The sequence below is a fragment of the Battus philenor genome, unplaced genomic scaffold (genome assembly GCF_028537555.1).
Source record: "Battus philenor isolate CCGP_79_NKW_IND1 unplaced genomic scaffold, ilBatPhil1.0.hap1 SCAF_17, whole genome shotgun sequence".
Lineage (NCBI taxonomy): Eukaryota > Metazoa > Arthropoda > Insecta > Lepidoptera > Papilionidae > Battus > Battus philenor.
The window spans coordinates 1,675,705-1,698,943 of NW_027181679.1; the positions used below are offsets into that span (position 1 = coordinate 1,675,705).

General features: G+C 37.5%; 1 protein-coding gene across 1 annotated transcript; it reads right to left on the reverse strand.

The window, feature by feature from the left end:
• Positions 1-382: 382 nt before the first annotated feature.
• Positions 383-22,983, reverse strand: PKD (serine/threonine-protein kinase D3). The gene is made up of 15 exons (XM_068763242.1): positions 22,838-22,983; positions 19,927-20,071; positions 19,023-19,163; positions 17,569-17,765; positions 11,885-12,122; positions 10,531-10,640; positions 9,001-9,077; positions 6,647-6,776; positions 5,615-5,747; positions 4,315-4,515; positions 3,297-3,469; positions 2,093-2,323; positions 1,655-1,838; positions 724-906; positions 383-609 (listed from the first exon to the last, which is right to left on the reverse strand). Exons 1-15 carry the CDS (start codon positions 22,958-22,960, stop codon positions 431-433), a joined length of 2,445 nt encoding a protein of 814 aa, XP_068619343.1. The 5' UTR covers positions 22,961-22,983; the 3' UTR covers positions 383-430.
• Between the last annotated feature and the right edge of the window lie 256 nt (positions 22,984-23,239).

Sequence of the window (23,239 nt, forward strand, 5' to 3'; positions counted from 1 at the left end):
CCGTGAAAAGGGCTATAAAAAATGTTATATAGCGCGCACAATAGATGGCCGCTGGAGCCTTAAGGTTCTGAAGTTGACATCGCATGGTGGGCAGTAGCAGTCATTGGGAGGACCTGTGGTCCTAAAACGCTAAGGGGGACTTTCAAAAGGGTGACTACACTCATGGACCCCTTTGAAGGGACTTCAACTTAACCTATCACTCGTCCTTAACATCCGGAAGGAAGGGGCCCCCTTTGACGGGACCTCGATTTGGACTGTCACTTGTCTCGAGAGGTCCGAATTTCGAATTGTATGGTTGGTATTACCAAACTAACTTTATTACGACTACAGAAGAACGGCATAAAGATTATATCTAGAACGATCATTTATTCACTCACGTGTCATGTTGTTCCTGTTGTTGTTGTTGGTGGGGGTGGTGGTGGGGGTGGCGTCACTGCCAACGAGCGTCGTCGCTAGGATGCGTGAGGTAGCGTACCCCGACGCGCTGCTCGAGCGCGCGCAGGTCCAGCCAGGCGTCGCGCGTCTGCAGCCACGCGTGGGCCGCGCACTTGTCCACCGACAGCCGCTTGCGCTGCTTCACTTGCAGCAGGTTGTTGATCAGGTCGATCGCTGCCCGACACCACACATTTTTTTACACCATTAATATAAATATAAGCCACGAAGGTTCTGTAGTGATAACCACATTCCATATGAACTTGTTTGGGAGCCATAGTTTTTACTCACCCTCTGCGGATATCTCCCGCCACGGTGTCGGTGGGTACATGAAGGCTGCATTCTGTATCTGCTCGTTAATGTCCTCGTCCTCGTTGAAGGGGAAGGTGCCCGAGAGAGACACGTACACGATCACGCCCACCGACCACATGTCCAGCGACCGATTGTAGCCCTTATTGCGTAGTACCTCCGGAGCTACCAACATTACAAATTGAAAAGAGGGGTTTATGTGAAAACTATTGTTTATACTAAGTAGGTAGGTACAAAAAATAATTATTTAGATTTATCATAACTTATGTAAACACAAGATACGAACCAAGGTCACATAAGTAACTCGAAGAATGGTTCGTGTGAATTGGCAGTGAGTTGTGTGCGTTTCTATTCTAATAGGCAATGGGCACATACATCAGAGATGCAATTTTATTTAAAAATAAGATTTTCAAGTATTTACTATATTAGAATCATAAATTTCCTTCCGTAAGTTTTTTTTTAAATACTTGGCTTACCCTCTATATTTATTTCTACATTACAACTTAAAGATAGCTTATCTGGTGTTACTTTACTTAATTAACAATGCGTTCGTTGGAAGGAAAGAGAAAAATTTAACATTTTTGTGCGACTGTATTGTAGAAGAATCAAAGTCACCGCCATAAATCGAAGAATTGTTAGTGTTGATTAGAAGTGGGTAAGGCCTATCACTCGTGCAGCTGTCGACCATTGGTGCCCAAAGGTTTACAAGTGGTGACCACGACCACAAGGCTTGTGTGGGCCTCCATTATGTTGACTAACAACTTAGTCATGGTCGCGGGAAGATGCTGGCAGAGCGCGAGACTGGTCACCATGGCGATCTTTTATAGAGGACTATTCCCAGAAGTGAACTACGGCTGGGCATAGGCCTACGTCTGAAATGACGATGGGGGCTAGATGACAGGTGAAATATTACCAAGGTATGCAGGCGTGCCAACAACGGAGCGACGGAAGGACTTCTCGCCGATGATACGCGCGAAACCGAAATCGCACAGCTTGACTTGAGGGAACTCATCATCAGAGGACAGCAGCACGTTCTCCGGCTTCAGGTCGCAGTGAACGATGTTCTTCTCGTGTAGGTGCTTCAGCGCGACTAGAATCTGATGGCGGTAATCATTTGTGCGGATTTATATATACAGGATGTTTAGTTATGGGTGTAAAGATACATCTATTTCCAAAGTTATCACTTTTCAATATATAACATTAATTTATATTTTCTTATTGGAAATTATTTTCTATACGATATAAAGCACGTAATGTTTAAAGACGCTTTTTCATACTATACTACCCACAGTTTATTTTTTTATTTCTTAAACCATTAATTTGTATAAATCACAAAATATTTTATACTAACCTGTGCCACTAGGAACTTGGTGATCTTCTCAGTCAGTCTGCCCTTTTCATGCGAGAGTATCATCTCCAGCATATCACCTTTTAGCTTCTCCATCACAACGAATATCCTCTCCGGCGTCTCGAACATTCTCTCCAGGTTCACGACACCAGGGTGGGAAAGGTTCTGCAGGATGGCTACCTCGTTCTTCAGCTGAGCTTCTTGTTTCGTTGGGAATCTTAGTTTGTCTATGACCTATAATGATTAAAATCAACATTTTTGTGTTTGAACTGATATAATCACAGTTGTCAAAATGCTTTCGCTTATCTGTCAATCCATCGGTCTACGCATGCGCAAAAACTAAAGACGCGCGGCGTATGATTTGTAGGCGGTTGTCAAAACCGCGTCTCACGCCGAAAAATATTATGAAATATAATAATGGCGAACGGCATCAAGTGACATATGTGTCGTTGTTTGTGAATTTGTATAAAATCTTTAGTGCTGTGATGGAATATGTAATTAAATACTATCTTATATCAATTTTGAATCAATGTTTAATATGTACAAATGAGTGGTGAAAGTTTTATGTAAAAATTATTTCATTCGTATGACAAATAATTTATTACGGCGTTGGTGTGTCTGAAGTTGTAGGCGGATGACTTTTAAAATAAACTGTCCATCTTTCATCTAAGCGTTTTAATTTTTGTGTTCCAGCTCGTTAGGTGTTGTCTCTAATATTGCGTACCTAACCTGTTAAACTCCACCACACGCTTAAAAATAATATAATACAATATAAAATTTTTAAGCCTGTCCTTACATATGTAATATGCGAAATAATAATAAATTATCATTTGAGCAAATTTCTAGCAATAGTCCTATAAGAGAGTGGAATCGTAATTAATAGAAATAAAGATGAAAACAGTACAGGTCAGGTAAGAAATTAAAGGAATAGGAGGAAAAGTAAAACACTAATGTGATATAAATAAAACATAAAGTTATGTAAATATACAAAAATTGTTTGATTATGATAAAATGTGAAATTGAATAAAGGAAATTATATATTATATTATAATGCCCTGTCCCATAGATACGATAGATCTAGATGTATCCCCTGCTTCCAAACGATACAATTAGGAATTAATGAGGTAGCCTATGTTTAGAGTGATGAATTGCCGAAAGGTATTCATAAGCAGAGATCGGTTGATGATATGTGGTGATGAAATAAGACCTTAATGGCGACAGGTCGCTGCGTGCGTCGGTGCAGACCTCCGTACACGATGCCGAACTGCCCGGAGCCGAGCACCTCATCCGGGTAGATCTGGTACAGCTGCGCCATCTCTGCTGCACGCCCCGTGCGGCCCTCCGTGCCCTCCGCCTCCACATAGCTCTCCCCACCCTCCGCTAAAGATACCATACACAATTTTTTTTATTTTTCAAATAATAAAGTAAGTAATAGTAAATACAGTCAATAACATCAATACGATTGTTGTTTATATGGAATTCAACAATGTTTGACGTACGCATTATAATATTGCCTGTTGGAACCATCAAAGCCTTAAGTTGAAGGTTGCCATTATTAGGTAATTCAAATTGATTTGAATTTCATCAAAAGCTCTTCTGGTATTTTTTTATATCGTCGTGAGAATGCCAGACAAGACTGATTTGATAGAAACTCAACTTGAAGTAAAATTAAACTCAATCGGTTTTTTTGCCACCATAAATGTCTTTTATACATTAGTTAAAACAATATGTTTTAAAGTTTAATTATCTCATAAAAACCTGTTTTATTACAGAAAGATTTATTGCAACTTTAAAAAAAATCATTTACCAAAAGTTTAATAAAAAAATAGATCTTATTTATATCTCATTAAAAATTATCGATGTTTTTATCTAGGAATGAAACCCGAATCCATCGGAATTGGTGATCAAGAAAAAATATTTAATATTATTTTTTCTTTATGATTTATATTCTTTATGAAATAAGATTTAATAAAGAAAAAAGAAGAAATTGTTCCTGTTTAATTGTTGAGCGGTGATAGCCCGGCAGTAGACGAAGGCCGATGGTGCGATTCCCAGAATACAATCTTATATCATCACACTATGTGCATTGATTGCACAGGATTGCCACTGCAACTAAACAAGTTTCCAGAGGATAAACAGCGACGTTCTCTGCATACCACACTGCGATCGCCAGACCACCTGCCGGGCGTGGCAATGGGCGGACGAGGAGTTGTTCTAATGCTTACCATTGTGATGGGTGACGGGCATCAGAGCCTGCCTAACAGCGGTCTCCCACGACCGAGCCAGATAGGCCCCAACGCCGGATGGTGGAGGCGGTACTGCCCCTCCACCTGCGCTACCCGCACCAGCGCCCCCCTGCCATGTTGGGTCCACTCCCACCATGTAGTCCACATTGGCGGTCCGCAGCTCGAAGCAGTGCATCACGTCTAAACACATGAAATATCTGATGAATTTAGGAGTTACTTTGGGGAAGTCCATCGTAAGTAAGAAAAGGACCAATATATAGCTACTTCCGCTATGCAGCAGTAATCGTTCTATAAAGCGCACTGCCCGCCAGCCCGCTGATAAATGCGCATGCGGCAAACAATGCGAAGTACACAACTGCCACCGTCAAATCACTCAACACGTGTTTCACCCCTCCACGGGGCATCTTCGGGAGTTATGATACGCTGATTAACGGACTTGGTGTTTGGCACTAGCTATTGGAAGTATCTATATATTAGTCTTTTTCTTACGTGAAATATGTTATAATCATTACACGAAGCTTTTATAAAGAAGAAAAAAATATATTTAAATTAAATTTAGAAGAAACGCTGCGTTCAATCAATTAGAATTAAATAATATCATTTTATTTATTATTAACCTATGCGACTCGGTGAACGGTAAATCAAGCCGAGTAGCGAGTTTATAAAGAAAAATATAAAAAGTTTCAACAAATTCCCATCTCAGCAACAAGAATTTACACTAAAGATTGATTTCACTTCTCTAACTTCATTCTTACTTCTCAATTTTTAAACAATTATGGTTTTTAATTTGTTTCCTCAATATCGGCCAAAAGTAATTATTCATAAACATGTTTGCTTGACGGCTTTTTTGTTGTTGTGGTGGGCATTGTTATAAAACACACATTTGTTATCGCCTTATTGGTAAAAAATATTCTTTATGATATGCAAATGATGGTAACTTCTGTTGCTTGTATTAATAACGATTATCAGGCGGCACAGATAAAGTTGTGGTTTGAAAAATACACCACTAAGGTAATATTTAATGGAATCAGGCGTTACCTCGCGGAAAACCATCCTAAGTAAGAAAACGACCAATATTTAGCCACTTCCGCACATGCGGTGGTAGTCGTGCAACAAAGTGCACCGCCCGCCAGCCCGCTGATAAATGCGTATGCGGCAAACAATGCGAATCACACAATCGCCACCGCCAAATCTCTGCATGTTAAATATTGGTCCTTTTCTTACTTACTAAGGTAATTTCCGCTGCAGTTTGTAATAATTCAAATAATAATCAGGTCACCTGAGTGCGGTTGGCGTGCGGTGTCCACAGCCAAGATCTCGTTCAGCGGTATTTCCTTGTAATACTTGGTGCCCTGCTCCGATGTGAACAGCGTGATGGACTTGCTGTCTAGCCGCCAGTAGTGGCGTTTGATCTGAAATACGAAGATTCACATTTATTTTTATTTCTCCGTTTGTACTGGCATAGAGAACCAGTATCATTTGATGTTTTTTCTATAAGCGATTTAAAATTCCCCTAATACAGGGTGTCTGCTTATATGTGTAAAAGCTTTATAGGGTATTTAGCGTGAAGGGTGACAAATGAGCTACATGTATATATGTATATATATATATCTCTCATCTGTATATCTGAATTTCTAACACGGCTTTTTTCTTTTCTACAATAATTTATTTATTTAGAATTTCTGAAACCTTCAAAATTCTAATCTTTAAAGGTTTTACACCTATAATCGATCACTCTGTGTACTCAATTAGCATCTATCTATATTCACTGATTTTAATACCAAATAACATGTAACATGTTTATTTTACTTGTAATTTATATTTATTTATTTACCCTATTTACAATTTATTAATTTATTTAATGGCAGCTTTATGCGTTATAGGCAGTCTTTACCAGTCAACCTGCATAGATTAGTAGGCAGGTGTGTAAATATAAAATTTTCATGTATATATATATATATATATATGTATACTCCATCGTGTCGTAAACGTAGAGACCACAGGCATGCAAGCCGAGAGTATGACCTTGTCTCACAAGATGGAGTGATGATCTTGATTTGATGATGCTGGTTCACTTCCTACCGGTCGTATTGGAAATGTACGGTATTGGACTATACCCAGCAGTGGACATCTGTTGTGGACGGCTAAAATGATGATCATTTTTCTGGTATTTCTTATGATTTGACATACTTTACAGGAGATAGTCTCCTGGAATCTGGCCGCTTCGAACCGAGCTTTTCTAAAATATGAGTGGAGGTATATCCTGCAGCCATGATGATATGTGATAATTTTTAAGCAATGATGAACTTACAGTTTTGTCCTTATTGGTGAAGTGTACCATCCAGCCTTCTTTGAGCCATTGCCCCTCGCGTTTCTTGGTGTGTTTAACGGACTGAACGATGCGCATGAGTGGAATGTTAGCGCTGGGCGAGGAAGACGAGCTGAAACAGTGAACACATCAGCTCCTCCTGCTGTATTACATGAGCTGGCTCGTGGGTTCTATGGTGGTAGAACTCTTTTAACTGTACACCAATACATAACTTTACGTCGTGGTTACGTTCCAAAATAACACGACCCAAATAAGAACAACGCGAAGTGATTTAAGATTTTCTTTAGAAAACCTCGTAAAGATTGAAAATAAGTTACAGTGTTACGAAAATAATACTTTTTTGAATAGAAAATATAACAAAGTAAACATTTTATAAACAAAAATAATATACAATTTTATTCCTTAATATTACATGTTACATAATAAGTAAGTATAAAAATATTGTCCTTTTTTGTATTCATATAAATTGATTTTCTTTAAACAAAAGCACAACACAATACTTAATTGAAACTGAACTCTAAAATTAGCAAAACAACGTAAAAATGAAAATGTATTAAAATTATGTTTATTTTAAAAAGGAAATCACCGAGTTTTGATGGCAGTGCGCAATTAGAAACAAAAGTGTTGCCATCTTTCAGAAGAAAAAACAGAAATCTATTAAAAATTGAAGATTGTAGTTCAAAACAACGAAACCTCGAAAATCTGACGACGCACAGTGAAAATTAGTACTAATTAAGCAGCGACGCAATTTCGAAAAAAACGCAAAACGAAACGACGCAAAGCGAGGCATACCGAGTACCTTCTTCTTAATGGCCTCATTTTTGTGATCTCCAGTTCTCCTATCATTTTTAAGAATAGATACCTTCTATTCTATCCATTATATTCGCTCCCACACTTCCTGCTCTCATCCTTCATATTTTATCTCACTCTATAATATTCTTATACACTCTTTCCATACATTGCCTTATATCCTTCGCCATATTTTACACTATAATTTTATTTACATTTCGTTATAATTAATAATAATTATTATTATATATTATTAATTGTCTCAGTAGTTCGAATAAATTATTAACGGTTAATATTTTTTTGCGCTAGTGACTTCCTTTACTACCTGCAGTATTATAGGAAGATGTGACAGCATTTTATGTTCCTCATCAGCGAGGCGATGGTGCCGATTTCGATTTTCATATCTCCAGTACGTAATCAATTCAAACACAGAGTTTTGGCACTAATCGGTGTAACGTAACTCGTGAAGATGCCCCGTGGAGGGGTGAAACACGTGTTGAGTAATTTGGCGGTGGCGGTTTTGTGATTCGCATTGTTTGCCGCATACGCATTTGTCAGCGGGCTGGCGGGCGGTGCACTTTGTTGCACGACTGCCACTGCATGTGCGGAAGTGGCTAAATATTGGTCCTTTTCTTACTTAGGATGGACTTCCGCAAGGTAACGCATGATTCCATTAAACCATGGTATGGTCATGGTAGACCAAATCTTCCAAAATTCCACCACATTTACCTATTATGCTCCGGGAAAGTAGTAAAGAAAGTCATTGGGGCAAACAAAACTTTTAAAATATATATTGTTTGTACCTAGTTGAAGTTTGTGATTAGCTATAGTTGTAGTTTGAACCTTTATAGATATTACGATATTTTTTTAGAAACTAGACTTCATATATAGATCTTTGATCTTTAAAGTTTGACAAGTTTAATTATTGTTATAAGTTTGACGTCAAAGTTAGCCCAGCTTTTAATAACTATCAGTTCAAAATTAAGTTTATGTTACTTCATAAGGCATGCTTATATTATTTTTATATTGAAGCATACGCGACATATGATTTAAACCTGAGAATACTAATCCAATATTAATCAGTTATTAAATATTATGATTTGGAAATAGGTAAAACTAAAAAATTATATACTTTATTTGCAATGCAAATATGGGGCAAATAATAGTTATTTAATTTTCTTGCTTGTTATACAGGTTGATTGGATATATAAAAGCTTAAAAGTTTTCTACTCATAAATCAGCTTTTTCACATATAACCAATCACCCTGTATACCTTGTCAGGTCATTGTTGACTCTTTACTTAAGATAACTTAAGACTATAAACAACTAGCGCCATCTATTAGCGCCGTCGGAAGTAACAGAAGTCCGACATATATAGATAAATGACAGAGGACATTAGTTTAAATCAAAGCCTTATTTTAGAGATAAGCTTGAAATAGAATAATCAATCCAAAGGGGTATTCGGGTTATTGCAGCAAGTTAAAAGTTAAAGAAGAACCACCACCATTAGAACCCATAGCCCCACCACACGCGGCCCCGGCGGTCACCTGCTGGGCCTGCTGGCGGAGCGGTCGGGCAGCACGTCCCTCTGCGGCTCCTCCTCCTCCTCCCCCCTCCTCCGCAGCTGCACCTTGCACAGCGGTCGCAACATACAACATCAGTACATCCAAACACAACTATATATATATATATACTAGCAGTACACATTTTACTAGCAAATGGTTGTTACATATTAAACGACTCTATTTTTTAAAAAAAGAACACGTTTATTTAAAAATAGAATACATAATATAACTTATGAAATATGACCGGCTGCTGATTTAATACTTTCGTTTTTACGATTTGGGTGTAGTTTATGACGTGGGAATTATAAACATATATATTTTAGTACTAGAATGATTAAAATAGGTGGCGCAAAAGTAATGTCATAATGTGAAAATGACTTAATTTTCGCAAATGGTGCCAAATGTGACTGTGCTTTGAGATTTATGATGTAGATATATAGAGAAATAATTGCCACCCAACAATGGGTCGATACACACCTCAATAACGTGAAATTATTGTTTCTGACAAAATTTTAGTGTGTTGTTTAAGCGTAACGTGAATTTCGTCGTCTTTATGCTCCGTTTTCGCGCCTTCAATTTCTCGAAATCAAGCTTTTGATCTAGTGTTAAAATCTCGTTTTTACCGTAATAAACCAAGCATCTTACAAACCTTGAATGCTGATATCGAAGAAGATATTGCCAACATGTAGCCTGATGTTTTGCGAGCAACAATAAAATTATATATCAACGCAAGTGTTGGGAAATAGAGCGATGTTATTTATTTACAATTAAAATCAATAATCTTACACTATCAAATATTTTTTACCACAATACATCTCTTTTTTTAATCTATTACAAAATTGCTGCGCATTTTAATTATGACATTACTTTTGCACCGCCTGTTAATACCAAAGAGTATATTACGTTTGAATACATAACTAATTTCAATCATAGTGCGACTGGAAAACAAAAAAAAAACCTGACAGAAATGTCGACACGTTTACTACGTACGTACAAAAAGGAGTAACATTAGCTAAGCATAGGTGCTGCCACCTATAAACTTATCCCGGAGATTAAACTGTCACACTGTCCTATATTCACACGACTCAACTACATACAAGCTAAATTCGAAACCAGTTAATGCCACCTTGTCCTCGCGGGTAAGGTACAGGAGGCAATTACCAATTATTACAAACAGAAAGGTTAAGTCTTGCTATTTTTACTACAGCAATATTAGAAAAGCCAATAGCAACCTACCAAGGCTAGGTTCGGCCCACTTAGGTGCCTTACAGCAGGTCAAGACCTCACAATCCGGTATTAATACGGTGTAACATGATTCGAAGCTCTTCAGGAAGCCTTCGAGATCAAAATATCAAAAAAAAAATTGGATTTAGCGCCATCTGGCGGTCTGCTTTATCAAACTAAAATCAAATGTCACTTCAGCGCCTGAGTAAGCTGTACTGCGCTTGTCCCTTCAAACACGTGAAATATGTATTGTGCAAGTACACGAGGCTTGCTCGTATATACACGCACCTCGAGATCTGGGTCATCAGTTGGACCGTCTGCTCCTTCGTCGGACTCATCGTCTGGTATCCTCGCGTTCTCTGACAGCTCCGATCCGGTGCTGCTATCCTGGTATTCGCCTGCAAGGATCCGTAATATAAATATATTCAAATTAGACAGTGATACCCAAACTTCAACCAATGTAGTGGATTGGTAGGTGGAAATGGCAACGGGCATGCTGGGCAGGGTGAAAATGGATGTCCATGCTTAAGACTCTGGAGTGAAGACCATGGATCGGTAAACACAACATTGGATGTCCTACAAGGTGGACAGGCGTACTTATTAGGGTTGTCGCAAGTAGCTGGTTGTATTTAATGGAATCAGGCGTTACCTCGCGGAAGTGCATCCTAACTGAGAAAAGGACCAATATTTAGCTACTTCCGCACATGCAGTGGTGCCACACAGTGCACTCTGTGTTTGGCACTAATCGGTGTAACATAACTCCTGAAGATGTCCCGCGGAGGGGTGAAACACGTGTTGAGTAATTTGGCGGTGGCGGTTGTGTGATTCGCATTGTTTGCCGCATACACATTTATCAGCGGGCTGGCGGGCGGTGCACTTTATTGTAGGACTGCCACTGCATGTGCGGAAGTGGCTAAATATTGGTCCTTTTCTTACTTAGCTGGTTGTACACCGCATCCAAATGGTCCTATTGGAAATCTGTTGAGGAAGTCCATGTTCAGCAGCGAACATTCTAAGTAATACACAATCTATGTATCATCACCATATCCCTGTAACCATAAGGCTTTGAGTATTGGAGTTTGATAGGAATATTTCTTTTGCCGAGTAGAGATCAGCTATGAATGTATTTTGCGAAATTCCGTTTGGAGAAGTTCGCGGTGGTAGGTGGTGAACAAAATATATACAGAGGTGATTGGTATTAGGTGTGAAAGCTTGAAACGGGTGAATTAAAATTCAAAAATTCATAGTTTCAGAAGTAATAAATAACGCAATGATAATATAGTAATAAAAATGGTTGCGCTAGGGCGCGCATGTTGCCGCCGCGGACAGGACAGTCCGACGTAGTGGGATTGTCCGCCATACATAATAAGGATGACCACATATTAAAATCAATTATAGAACTGTTATATTCCAACAGATAATATAAATTAATGTAACGTATTTTAGAGCGATAACTTTATATAGGGTGATTGGAAATATATGTAAAAGCTTGAAAACTTTTTGCTGCTATATAAGCTCACCATATATATGATACTTCCTTATTTAAATTGCCTTCAATAATTTATCTCTGCAAATTGTGAACAGGAGGGGGAATGAAAGAATTGTTTAAATAAATAAATAAAATTGAATACACTACACGCACTGTGCGTGTCTCGTATCTCGGCGCCGCAGTCCTTGGGCACGAAGGGGAGGCACTTGCGGTGGGCGTTGTAATGGCAGTCGCCGCACTGCATGCCCTGCTTGAATAGTCCGCGCAACAGCTTCTTGCATAGCCGGCATACCGTCGGCCGGGTGTACGTGTGGACTTGAAAGGTGTGTGGTATACCAAGTGACGTGGGAGGTGGCCAGGCACCTGCCGAACGCTTGCTGGTTCCGCCCACCTGATGACGTAATAAACATATATTCCAAATTCAAAATACCATTATTCAAGTAGGCATTTACATGTACATTTGATTGCTGTAGATTTATCTGATCAGATGAATGTTTATATAAGTCCACTAAAAAGATCTCTGAAGTGGTATCAGAAACTGGTCATTGAATTTTTACTAAATACTGTAGTAATCCTAAATAGTTTTATTTAATTCAAAAATATAACGACGAAGAGGATCAGCATTACAGAACTTCAGAAGATTGGCGATCTACTCAACAAAATGCGAGGAAGCCGACGATCAATATTGTAGCATTGCAATCAGTAAAAAACGACACAAACTGCAGACAAAACATTGCCGAGTTTACGCAACGCGAAAATATTGCAAATCGTGATTTAAACAAAATGCGGCACAGAGTGTCCAAAAAATACCACGAAATTTGACCAAACAGGTACAACCATTTTGATGTTTACTTTGTTTCAATAAAGTCCATTAAAGTTTTCTGTAAAATGTTAAATTTTTAGTAATATCATCATATTTTATATTGTCAGTCACCGGTGACTGGTGCGGTCTAAACTAAAAGTCGGTGTCAGTCACCGGTGACTGGTGCGGTCTAAATGAAAAAGTCGGTGTCAGTCACCGGTGACTGACGTGGTAGTCAACGTGTTAAAACATAAATTGGAAGCTATCACCGGCTCGGAATGCTGATCAGAGAAAAATCGACTATTAACTCAACAATCGACCTTTTTAAATAAAATTTAACAATTCTGAATTTATACATTATAATATAAACCATGTAAATGTGCCAACAAACAAAACACACAATTAGATCAATTAAAAACTATGGCAATGTCATAATATTATTTATTTAACAATGTACTAATTTCAGATATAAAACTATTAGAAATAGGTAAGAAAAGGACCGATATTTAGTCACTTCCGCACATGCAGTGGTAGTCGTGCAACAAAGTGCACCGTCTGCCAGCCCGCTGATAATACGAACAATGCGAATTACACAACTGTCGTTTCACCGATTAGTGCCAAACACAGAGTGCCCCTCTGTGTCACTCTGTCATTCGTAATGTTATGTAATTCGCATTGTTTGCCGCATACGCATTTATCAGCCGGCTGGCGGGCGGTCCACTTTGTTGCACGACTACCACTGCATGTGCGAAAGTGGCTAAATATTGGCCCTTTTCTTACTTAGGATGGACTTCCGCAAGGTAACGCCTAATTCCATAAAAAATGTAAGAAATAAGGCACTAAGATATCTTTTGAAACTTTATTATATAAATAATGATTTAGTAAACATATGTAATCGTATTATATTATATAAATGAATATAAAACACTAATCTGACTGGCTGACGGTATGATTGTATTTGTAAAGCTAGTTGAAGTTAGCCTGTATCTCTTACAGCTTCGTTGGATAATAAATTTAAAGTTACCAGAGCCTGTAACTTATGCTTTAGCATTTAATTGAACCAGGCGTTACTTTGTGGAAGTCCATCCTAAGTAAGAAAAAGACCAATAATTAGCCACTTCCGCACATGCAGTGGTAGTCGTGCAACAAAGTGCACCGCCCGCCAGCCCGCTCATAAATGCGTATGCGGCAAACAATGCGAAGTACACAACTGCCACCGTCAAATCACTCAACACGTGTTTCACCCCTCCACGGGGCATCTTCAGGAGTTATGTTACACCGATTAGTGCCAAACACAGAGTCCGTGTGCGGAAGTGGCTAAATATTGGTCTTTTTCTTACTTATGCTTTAGCATTTTTTCTCATACCTCTGACTGTTTGGCCAGTGGCTAAATACGTATGAAAAGATTGAACCAACGAAAAGTTATTCTTTATGACCCCCACTATTGGGGGCTCGTACTTCTCCTGTGCTGGGTGCACAGGTATAACAGTTACAATAGTAATTTATTGACTTAATTTTGTAAAATTAAAAATAAATGTAAATACTGTTTGACGAATCTACTTGGGTGGTTACGCAACCAGGTAATCAACACACCCACTGCAACGATCATTCCGCCATTATTTGCTGCCAGAAAAGCAGCCTATTTATGTGTCAAATTTAATTTTTATTATTTTTTATGATAAATTATACATCTTATACCTCATCTATTTTTATTAATGTAAACTTATAATAGATCTCGATGTTTGTGTTCAAATGTCTTTCCAATAATTATCGCGTATGTTATCTAAAGTAAGAGTAAATTTCAACAGTGCTTAACCCTTGGAAGCCTTAGCCCTTTCGTTACCAGCGCCGGAGTAAGCCGGCTTCCACTGGACGCCTCGCGTGTACCAGCGCCGCCTTTAGATAGCATCCGTTTGCCGCTCCTTATATTGCATTGTTATTGAATTGATACCTCTAAGGGCACAATCATGTTATTGAATGCGCCTTTACACAAAAACAATTCTTCGAAAGTATAGTGTGTATTTGGAAACTAAAATAAAATATAAAAGTGTATCACCGCAATAATAATCTACTAAAGTTCACCGAAAGATGTTTTACTTTCAATTTATAAATCAGTAGGAATAAATCAAAGTAGAAGGTGCGTTGTTTGCAGTGCAAATGGCAAAAGACGGGAATCTAAATATGAACGTAAAAATTGTAATATGGGCTTACGTGTAGATTCCTTGTTTTAAGATTTATCACAGCTAAATAAATTACTAAAAATTATTCTAAGTTCCATTTTTAATTAATATACCAGTAAAATGTTTAGAATGTAACACTTAAATAAGAAAATTCGAACAACAGCCTACCGCCATGCAATGTGCACACTTCGCGGTGCGCTGCCTGGTTCAGTAGTGTCACTTCGGCGGAACGTACTGCGATAAGGAAAGGGTTAAAATTCCAAATCCTCAATTTTTATTTGTGCTCATTTTTTGCCGCTTAGATTTTTAGTAGCCTGTTGATGTTTACTATACGCGAAGCAATACGTCACCGCCTCGAGTATGAGTAACGATGTCAGCTTCTCTGCAAAGGCGAGTGGACGGAGGTTTACAGAGCGTCGGAACCTACTTTTGACATGCCATAAATATTTCAATTGATTCTTCTTATATGTTCTTGGTACGAAAATTAGTGCCCAATTTTTTTTTAAAAATGAGCACAAAAAGCTAAAGGCCCGCGCGCGTGATGTTGTCGTTTCGAAAATCTGTAGTTTCCATTTTTAATACCAACATACAATAGCTATACGTCTCTCTCTTTTACGTGTAAATAACTACATAAGGCCATCTCTTTCTCTATAACTTTGAACGAGCCGTAACTTTTCACGAAAATCGACTCTAAGTTTAAAGATACAGAGATACAATTAAACAACATGCGCGCTAGCGAGTGATTATATATAATTTTCTTGTCTTTAGCTCGGCTTCTATTCATCTCTGGTCACCAGTCGTTCCCACACGCCCGTCGCGTCTACTCGTGTAATTGATATCCGCTTATTAATTAAAAACTTTCATTCCGTTTCCCGTAGCCGTCGTATAGACCTGGTGAACACACATGCTCCACAAGTCCTATTGGAATCTGTATCCTATGAAATCTATCTTGGAGGTCTATGCCCAGCAGTGGACGTTTTATTGCTGAAATGATGGTCATTACTATAGCCAGTACGAAGAATTTCTTCAATCTTCCTATAACGATAAGTCAGTAAAGAGCAGCGAGGTGCCCCCCCCCGCGAGTATACCTAAGGCGCGGTACAGCAGTTTCGGTAGCATTTTACTACAATTACAATATGTTTACATAAATTTTCTTTCTTTCATCTGACAATGGATGATGGGTATCGGATAATTAAAAATAAAACTCGTTATTATATCGTTAAATTCATTTATTCGTTAAAAATATAATCACAAATATTCCATTAATACCCACCACCCATTGTTAGTTGTAATGACACAACAATTAAAATATATTATTTAACAATTTAATATATGGACGGAATTTTTATAAATGCATATACTATATTTACTAACTAAATATATCAAAATTATTACAAAAAAGTAAATATAATTGGAGATTTACATCAAAATATATTATTGCCGTAAAAACAAAATTGGACAATATAAATTGTTTTAAACAATTCATTTTTATTTATGTCTTTTTATAAGGAATTTTTATGTGTGTTTTACATATACAAACTCATCAATAGAAAAGGAATATGTCATTTATTTATAAAACAAATTTGGGTTCAAATTTATTATTTCACAGAAAGCCATAATTAGAAAAATCCATACATAATTACCTCTATTAATAGTTTGAATATATTACACAAAATAGTAATACAAAAATGTGTTTTTTATTTATTTTTCAATTACTTTTTTTATTACAATTTACAATTATGTACCATGGAATGTTTACGCAAATTGTATTTATAAACATTTATTATCGTAAATGTGGCAACACTATTTAAATATATCTTCATATTTTTGTGTGGCGACACAAAGTATTGTCTTGTCAAAATTTGATTTTGATGCAATAAATGTATATATTATAATTAAATACAGCTCATTCTATTATTGTTAAAGTAATTCATATAAATGTCTGTTTTATATTTTATAAGATTCTTCCGGAACATTCCAAACGTGGCAGAAGTTTGAAGATAAATTTGTGTTCAATAATACCATCTACAAAAATATATCATAAATATTTTTTTTTGTTATAATATTGTAAGACATCTTCGAATCCAATAATAAAAAAAATAAATGTGTCAAAAATATATGATTTTTAAATATTACGTCATTGGCAGCTTACAAAATGATTCTAGATTCGAATTTCAAGAAATACTTAAACATATGAGCACGTTTGTGTTTTGTGACAAGTTAGTCAGTCGAATTTTGACCTTAAAACAATTACCTATTATCGTAAGTTACTTATTTAAGTAATACTTCTTTTAAGTACGTGGTTAATATTGTATAAAAATATAACAATGTTTCTATATTTTAAAATTAACACTACAAGAAAAATTGCTTCTTTAAAAACATGTCTTTTTTGTATGCAGTTTTAAAGTGAATTTTTCAATAGCGTAAATTAAATGATCCGTGATATATACCTTGGTTATAAACACATAGTCAATCTTTTATAATCATATATGTATAGTAATTTCCCTAGAGTTTTATATATAAACTCATATGTAATCTAATTACGTCACAAATACTAAACCCTTCCCTGAAAATAATGGTTGCTCATACAATATATTTGATTTTTTAATAATAATGATTTGAATATATAACGATATCATTTTTATTGTTCAGATATCAATGGTTATATTAAATATTCTTACACGCCTATAATCGGCAAGGAAGAACAACATATTAAGTGACCATCCCTTTCCTCCTTCCCTACTCAGAGGGAACGAATTTTTTTTTCTGTTAATTAAACCTACAAGTAAAGAATACAAAAAAAAAAATTTATGTTAGTGAGTGCGTTATGAAATTTTTATAAATAAAAATCAGTTATTTCCTGTAACAAGGTCAGCAATACGCCTTACCAGTGAATCGTCACGTGATGCGTGGCTGTGGGCGGAGCTCCTGGAGGGGCTCCGTGGTGCTCCGGAAGCACGCCTAGCGGAGGAGCCCGAGGCACTGCTCGCCGGGGCTTCGCAGTTAGATGGGACCTTCACGGCACACCGCTTGTGGTAGTTTAAGCCGCAACCTGAACATGTAATCAAGGAAATAATTTTTTGCACACCATCTTTGCTAGTAATATTTATAAAATGAATATAATAACGTCTGTATGGGGACGAGGAAGTGATTGAAAAAACGTTGATCAAAAACAAAATTACAATACCTGGCGATAAATATTGAATATCGACCTTTGGAAAGAGACTTTCGGCTTTGTAGAGCGTTATCTCTGTCGCACGACTGACAAAACGTCACATAGGTAGTGTGGGACAGAGATAGTGCTCTACTACGAAGCCGAAATTAGCCGATTGTCTCTTTCCTAAGATCAATGTGCAATATTTATCGCCAAGTACTGTAGTTATTTTTGACTTTAGTTTAAAATCGTTTAATATTCGAGTTACGAAATAGTTTAAGTAGTGACTTGGGGAACTTAACACTAATGCAAGTAAACACTTTAACACTAGCTACCTAAATCATCCTGAGGGATGAAGAAATAATTTAACCGAATCTGAGACTCGTCAAATAACATCCAAAGCTGGCGCTCGAGAAGGGGCAGAATTAGTAGTGCGAGAAATTTAAAATTTAGCCTTGTGTCAGAAGAAGTTGTAACAACCCTACAAGGCTAGCAGCGTTGGTATCTAACAGAAGCTAGAGAGAAACAAGAGACTGTAACACTCAAGAACAAAAGAAAAGAGAGGAAAATATATATAGTGATATAAAAACAAACACATAGACGCTAATATCTGTGAGATAAAGAATAAAAAAATATAACACACCAACTGTTTACAATAAAAATAAATAAAAAATTGAAACAGCGACAAAAATAGTTGAACTTAATTTTTATGTACCTTAGTCTGGAATTCATAAATTTTAGAAATTAAGTTATGAAAAATTGGAGATCGCTTTAAAATACATTTTTTCTATGAAACAACAAAGTCTTTTTCAGGTAAATTCATCTAGGATGAGCTAAAATTATCAATTCATGCAGTTCTTTCTCTTCTGTTGTGCGAGTGAAACAGGGCGGACACGATTAACAAGACGCACACGGGGTATATGAGAACAGATGGCCTGGCGTTTGTTCACCTCTCCCATTCTGTCTGCTCAAATATACCAGGCGATAACTAGCAGTTACGCATTGTAATGAAATAAGATTTTCAACTCGCGTCCCTGCTTTAGAAAAAAGAACCTTGTGCCTAACTAATTATGTATAATTTTAAGTAATGCTAGGATATGTGAGAATTCTTTTATGATGTATAAATTGAGGGTATGAATGGTAGACAACGCTTACCTTCGCACTTGAGTCCCTGGCGGACTAATCCGAACAGCATCTCACCGCAGAAGTCGCAGAAGGTCGGCGCCTTGTAGGAGTGCACCGCAAGTGCGTGAGGTCGGGGTATCGGCGTGCCCTCTGTGCCGTCACATAGTAAAGCTGCAACACGTGATGGAATTAATTCCTTTGAGAGTCGACATGTGTGCTCTTAGCCGCTGACGTAGCTCGAAGAATTGCTCGTGTAAAGTGGCAACGCCCATATGGATACCACGAGCTGGTAGATGCAGCGTGGGCAGTCTCCCCACTTGGTAGACCGACGACATTATCAAGGTCGCGTGGAGGCCCTTGCCTTGCAGTGAGCGTCCATTGGCTGATATCGTGATGGTAACATATAATTTCATACTATGCAATTATTTCTCTCCGCAATACATGGCTCTAACAAGACTACAAGATATCTTGTACAATTAATGAGGCTTTAGCAGTTGCAAACGAAATGTTTAGTGATAAAATTTATTTCTTGACCTACATGGAGAATACCTATCAAACCATCTATACTTGGGGGTACTGAGATACCTTCATTACCACTAGATTTATCTGGCGTTTGAAGCCACGTTTGTTGGAAAGAAAGTTTCTTTTTTGTATTTTAACACTAAACATACCACAAGGGGTCAAATGACCCATGGATCCAAAATTATTATTTTTTGCGTTTGTAAACGAAATGGTCAATATACTATTTTGTTTAATTATAATAAATTTAATTTTCATTTCTTTCTTAATAACCATACTTTATACATTCAAGCAGTAAACATAAAGTCGGGTTATTTGACACATTATGGTAGTAATAGGTACCTGGTAATTGTTGGTATGATTAGTGTTAAGTGTACCAATCAGTACACCAAAAGTAAATAGAACTGTATCTCACCGTTGGCAGTGAGGACGATTTCTACGAGGGTCTCATCCGTGATGTCCGACGCCGAGTTGATGAGCTGCAGCACGTTGGGCGAGCAGTAGTCGTGGCGGAACAACAGGATCCTCTCCGGTAGCCGGTTAAGCCCATTGTCTGGGATCTATCGGTAATATATTTTTATAGCATTTGAAAGTTTTTACTTGATCGAAATGTGTGGAATTTGGTTTTTTGGATGTTTGATATATATAGTTAAATTTCATTTAAAATAACAACTGATGAATTTCTAGTAGTTAAAAAATATTTTTCAGTAGACATTTCAAACCGGTACTGGCTTATTTATAGAATACACTGACGTCTTATAACGCTTAATATCAGGGGTATCGGAAAGTAATGTCGCTTTCTTAAGTTAAATTCACACGATTACATTTTAACAAGTTTTTATTTATCAACAATATATTCAACTTCGTTATCAACAATCTTTCACCATCTAGTATACAAATCAATGCCGGATCGGTAACAAATCAATCGGTGTTACTGTGAAATATGTCGACAGAAACGACATTATTCTAGTTCCCCAAATATTTATAGTTTAAAAGTGCCTGTAAATGTCCATTTGAATGTAAAGTAGACCTATTCAGACGAAGATAAAGCACAGCTGTATAGTAAACTGAATGACTATTCCCGACATAACACTTATTTGAATTTACCCGCCTTTGGCCTTTACAGCTGCATCTAATATGAGCTAGCGAAGCTGAAGTCTGCAATACAACAAACATAACCATTAAGGGGTCTGAAAAGTAATATCGTTTCTGTCGACATATTTTACAGAAAAACCGATTGATTTTAACCGCTGCGTCAATGAAAATTTGTATACTAGACGGCAAAAAGTTGTTGATAACGAACGTGAATATATTGTTGATTAGAAATAGAAACTTGTTAAAAATGAAGTCGCGTGAATTTAACTTAAAAAAAGCGACATTACTTTCCGATACCTCTGATAGATACATGGCCGTTAAATGAAGACTAGTACTAAAACAGCGTAATCGTATAGTGTTGTGGCTGTATGCCGATTAGAGTCAGTTAATTGTTAAAGCTATTTACTTGATAGATAAAGGCCAACGAAAATTGTAACTCTTGACTTTGGTGCAGCGCACTCGTGGTAAGGTGGTAGTTGGAGTAGATTCGGTGGTGGTAACAACACTTACCCTGTTCTGAGTGTCGGTGGGAATAGTGTTGTGGGCTGTGGAGCCTCTGTGGGTATAAGAGAGGAGGAGGGGTGAAAGTGGACCCTCAAAAAGGGTTTCGCGGACTTATCAAAAAGGTAGTGGAACAGGCCACATAGCGCGTAGAACAGATCAGGTCATGTCAGGTCTGTGGAGATTTAAGGTTCTGGATAAGAGGCCACAGGATGTGAGAAATTTATGAGGAGGTTCATGTCAAGCGTGTCATGTTATATTACATCATTCACTAATTAGTAAATTCACACGTTCACTAAAATTAAAAATCTATTCTTATCTCTACTTTTAAAATATAATCAGTAATAAATCAATTGTGAAAGGTCCAAGGAATAACATATAACAGCATATAGACGCCCACTGTAGGGCATAAGCCACTCCCAAAGATACGATGCTAGCATACAGTGACTTCCTGCCTTCTTGGCTATGTGATCTTGACCCTTGGTGTCTCTACCAGCTTGTAATACGCTCAAGAACCTTTAGGGTCCATAATTCATTAATCACGAACGCTATGCCTCGACCACTATCTACTTCATATAAGCAAATCTTCTACATCTGTAACCTTGGTTCTTATGCGAATCACATTAGATTGGTTCTCGCAGCGAAGACTACTCAAAATAATATAAACAAAAAATATATCTATGCGTATATATACACGGATATCGGTGTCTTTTTAACATAAATTAACACTATAGACTATAATTTATTCGTTCTGAAATAAAAAAACAGTTAAATTATGCGTGCTTCCTGATTTAAGAACGCAATATACATAACTTGTTTGAATATAAAATATACTATCAAATATTTTAGTTGTCGCTTTACGTTCACTGGCATAAAAGAATTTAATAAAAAAGAAAATAGAATTATCACGCACGCATATGATTTTTATTATTTAGTGTTTATATATGTGCAGTGTACGATTCTTCACACATCATAATATTAGGCATCTCTTGTTAATTTTTTACTATATCTACACCGCTGCGCATTTGAAATGGACTGGGAGGTCAGTGACCTGGTGTAAGATCCCCGGGATAAACCTCGGTCCAAAAAGATTCCTCGACCTTTTTTTTTTGGTTTCGGGGGGTGGGGTGGACGGGGGTGGTAATCTTCCGGACGTTCAAGATGCCCTGCCTCTGGAATTCTGGGAGAACAGGGGTATGTGGGATTCCTACCCACTAAAACCCCCCTGGTGATTGCCCTCTGCGCTATACGGGAGACCGCGGTTTCACCCGGTCAGGGATCGCCACGCGTTTCCTCGAGCTATGACCACATACTACTGTATTATGGGATTGGAATGGGTTCCTTTACATAGCGTACGAAACTTATTTTTCAACTAAAATAAACTTTTTTTGTCGTCCATTACTATACGACTTTCGATATTTACGGTTGCATTACAGTAATGAAGCGGCTGGGTGGCTTCAGCGGTTACATTACTTATTTCATCGAAGCTAGACGAAGCATGAAAAGTGGTCATGCTCGGGATTTCTCTACGAGATTGAACTATCACAATGGATCGTCAAGAGTAGAGTAGGAAGTTTCACCCATACGGATATCTTACACCATTACCAGCTGGTCTTATTGTAAATCCATGGTTAAGACGTATGACCATGAGGTCTCATAAAAAATCTCTTAAAATGTTTCACTTTAAATTACATGCTTCCGTTGCGTTGTTTAGGAGTTGGGGGTAATACCTTCTCGTGAACGAACTTGACGGCGAGCTCCTTGAGATGCGCGAGCGTGAGGAGGTGCGCGGGCGCAGAGGCCACGTCGCGGAGGACCCCCAGCTGGAACATGAACGTCACCTCGTCCTCCATCGCGCCGCGCCACGCCCGATGCCGTGCTGTGGACAGTCAACATTGACTCTTTATATACAGACTCGTTATGTTCACAATGATATAAATAATTAAAAAAAAACCGCTATCTCCAATCCTATTCATATAAGATAGAAAAGCTTGTAACACCATTTACTTTGTTTACAATAGTACGTACATTATTCCTTTTCGGTACATATTCATATATATATATAAAACTACTTTCTTTAACAATTAAATTTTGTATTGTGCCGCTCTTATTTAATGTCGGTAAAGCAGTGG